The 3,776-nt window shown below is 46.8% G+C and overlaps 1 protein-coding gene across 1 annotated transcript in view; it reads right to left on the minus strand.

Annotated features, from left to right (window-relative positions):
• Positions 1–3,772, minus strand: part of KLHL42 (kelch like family member 42) — a gene marked incomplete at its 5' end in the record, with an annotated part of 12,714 nt that extends 8,942 nt beyond the window's left edge. Inside the window, one exon of the mRNA XM_009636502.2 lies at positions 2,904–3,772. Coding sequence (XP_009634797.2) covers positions 2,904–3,772 — 869 coding nt within the window. The remainder of the gene's footprint in view (positions 1–2,903) is intronic.
• Positions 3,773–3,776: the final 4 nt, after the last annotated feature.

Below are 3,776 nucleotides of genomic sequence, written 5' to 3' on the forward strand. Positions count from 1 at the left end.
AATTAAAGTATCATAGAATTTACAAGGTTTGCTGAGGGCAGAGTACTTTTTATATTAACAGCAAATGAGCACAACTATTTCCATAACTCCTCAGCCTTCTCTTGAGGCCAAAATATGCATCCATTCACATAGGCCAGATCCAGATACTCTTAAAATGTTGTCTGAAGTCAACCCAAATTCAATGGGAACTAGAACCCTCCTTCAAGGTACGTAAAAAATTCATCCATGGGATGTAATTATATCAGCTGACATAAATTAATTTGGCAGACAGTCACATAACTGTAATTCCTAAGCAGCACGCTGGGCAACTGCCCTGCTTATTTTACAACATAACAAACTAAAAATACAATGCCAAGCAAAGTGCAGATCTAATTGCAGCACATCTGTGCAGCAGACAGGCATCAGTGCTGTTTGTGTTGAATGCAAACTCCCCAATCCTAAAAACCTCCCTGCTCTTGGCTCCTATGGTACAGGCCGTCCCTTCCTCTGTTCTGGCCACTAAATTTCAAGCTGGTCATCAAAGAGCTGAAATGTTATGTTGGATAGAAAAAATAATAATTAGTACCTTCAGACTTGAGACTCCACGAAGATGTTAAAGTCAAAAGCATGTTTTGTGAAGGAGTCAGCAGAGTTGCCATGAAAAAAAACTGCCCCTGCTTATCATTCGGAGAGCAACATACTCACTTGCAACCTTGCAATCTAGAGGCAGATGTGATTCTGGGATTTTTTTGACCTGAAATAACTACCATGAAATGTAAGAATAGAGACTATTCAAAAAATAACCATTCACATATTTTTCTGCCATAAATGGCCAATGTGAAATTCTATGCTAAGGACTACCTTGCTGTCACTTGTGATGGGCTTCAAGATTCAGTTGGTATGGCAGTGCATTTGAAAATAGTCATATAAGGAGAAAATATCCATGTGTTTATTTCAGATATAATGATTATATATCCTAGAAAAAAGGGAAAGTGTGGAGGGGAAAAGGCTGATCTAGATTTTGAACAGTCAGGTCGCAAAGGTGAAACAAGGGCCTCGAAAAAGCATTTTTTAGACAGCACTCATTTGCCATGCTGCAGAATCACTGCAGACAGTAACATCTCTCTTGCTATACACATCACACAAACCAACACCGAACCCCGTAACTTGATCAACATGGGTCTTCTATGTTTAAGTTAGTGCAGGCTGACCCCATCATCCCTTCCTACTGAGGCCCATGCACTCTCAATCATGCTCACATAGGCAAGACTGCCGAAGCGAGGCCAGCTAAAACATCTCAGTTCCCACAGGAGCCTCAGTGAAGACTGCTTATAGGCTTAGGCTCTAAGAAATATGTCTGCAAGAAAAGGTGTTTGTAGTGTTTAAAAGGTAAACACTCATTTTACAGATGAAATTTTTCACACCACTGTTTCAATAAGCCAGAAATACTTAAAAAAAAATTGTTTCTGATCAGTTCCGATGACAGATTATGGAGGCAATCATTTCAATGAAATTCTCACAACAACACAGGAAGTGAAGAAAAAAAAAAAAAGACTGAAATGGGAAAGAACCAATTTTAGGCCAAACCCGTGTTTTGAGGGGTTTTAGCTGGCAAGAGCTAAATAGAGACTGCAATAGAGCCTGCAGTTTTACCACCCAGATACAAAGCATTTATGCCAATGGTTGGGGTCCCTGGGTACTCCTTGAATTTACCGGATGGAGAAGAGAATTTCCATTCTACAGCAAATTTTGGCCTCCTTACTTGTTACAGAAAAGATAAAAACTTAAATACTTTTTCTAAAATGGAAACAATGAGGAAGTTCACTTTGGATAACAGAAACATTTTGTTTCAATGAAGTAAAAGTCTTTGTTTTGATAACTGCAGCATGATGGAGGTAGAGCAGCCACAGCCTTGGCCAGGGAGATGGCCTCTCCTCTTGGGTCTCTCTCAAGGCTAGATCCCTATTATTCTTTCAAATGTAAATTACACAAGTGTTTCTGCATATTCATTTACACATAAATGTCAAACAAACAATTCAGAAGGATACAGGGAAAAGCTAAATTGTCAAAATGATGAAAGTTTCTCAGATCAAAACATTCTCATAAAGTGAGAAATTTCTCACAATCTTCCTGACTCTTTTCTGGTGAATATTTACTGAAATGCAGGCTTATAAAACATTCAGATTTTTAGGGAAGTACAAAACAATTAAAAACTGCTCCAACTAAAATTTTTCATCCACCTCTAGCTCTGACAGACTGTACATCCCCACTAAGAGCAGTAAAAATTCTTGTCATGTACAGTACTGTAAAATAGACCAAAAAGAAAGTAAGAGAAGAATTTTTTCTTTTTTTTTTTTTTTTTGTCTTCATTATTTTAGGGAGAATTTCTACTACCAGCAAGACAGCGGTCTAGTGAGACTGCCTCCTTGTATAATGCACTTTAAATGAAAAGTGGGAGCCCACCACCATTTCACATCCAGGTGAATGGTCAGGCACGGTGGAGAGCTGCAGCACAGTCCTCCTCTGCTGACGCCTAGCTCACGTTCTCCCACAGCTGAGGCCTTAATGAGGCCTGTTGCATTTAGGCAACAAAGTCCCGTCCTCCTCACCCCTTCCCTTGCCACAGCAGCTCCCCTCGCCATGCAGAGGGGGCCCTAAGCAGGAGAGAGGCAGCAGCGTCGTGCTGCAGTGGAATGGCTGTTGCCAGCAAAGACAAGGTCCTGCCAGGCCTACCCGGTGGCATGCTGCCAAGCCACTGCCAGGCGCTGCGGTCCTTCCCACCGCACGATGCAAGAGACATGGGTGATTCACGGCACAGACAGAGGTCTGAATTGCTTCTCGCACCGTTGAGTCCAGTCAGCACCACGTGACTCAGCAGGGTCTATTTTGACAATATACATGGACACACATGGAGCAGGGGTTACCTCTTCTGGTTCATTGAAGCCAGCTGACTCCATTCGTTTAGGCAAGGGTTGTAACAGTGGGCAGCCGAAATCTCCTGGCTGGTGATCCTGTAGCCCCCAACGATGAACAGGTAGTTGTCCAGCATCGCCGACCCGTAGCCTCGGACGTTCACCAGATCAGGGGGCAGGTTGTTGGCCAGAGGCAGCCACCTCTGCGCTTCCTCATCGTACCTCAGCATAGACCAGGGAGCTTCCACCTGAGGGTGACAGCCCGCAGGCAGGCCCAGGGAGGAGGCACCCATGAAGTCCCCGATGGCCACAAGGGTGGCGGTGCCCCTCATCCGCCTCTCCTTCAAGTGCTGCTGGAGAGCATGGGGCAGGAGGAGATGTGGCCGGGCGTCGGGCCTCCGCAGCACCTGATGGTAGTGGGTGGCCATGAAGTCTAGACAGGCATCGTGCAAGTCCTGGAGACCGTAGACCTGCGCCAGGCGGTGCAGCTCGAAGCAGTTGCCCAGCCTCACCTGGGAGAGGAGGAGGCGGAGCAAGGGGGTGACCTGCAGGTAGGAAGCAGCCTCCTCCAGCTCCTCCAGCACGGGCGGCTCCTCATCGCCCCCCTCCTCCTGCTCCAGCCTGGCCAGGCAGGAGGTGTTGATGAAGTCCAGCACCAGCTCCAGCCCCAGAGCGCTCAGCCCCCCGCGCAGCAGCTGCTCCTCCTGGCCCTGCCCGGCCTCCCGCATGCCCGAGCGGTAGAGGGCTCGGAAAAAGTCACTCTGCTCGATCAGCTTCCTCTTGCACACCGGGTAGCACTTGTCCCCCAGCCGGATCTGCACCACCTCCTCCCCCGCGCCGGCCCCATCCCCTTCTTCCCCTTCCCCCTCCTCTTCCTCCCGCCGC

This window comes from Egretta garzetta, unplaced genomic scaffold (genome assembly GCF_000687185.1).
Source record: "Egretta garzetta isolate BGI_Z169 unplaced genomic scaffold, ASM68718v1 scaffold293, whole genome shotgun sequence".
Lineage (NCBI taxonomy): Eukaryota > Metazoa > Chordata > Aves > Pelecaniformes > Ardeidae > Egretta > Egretta garzetta.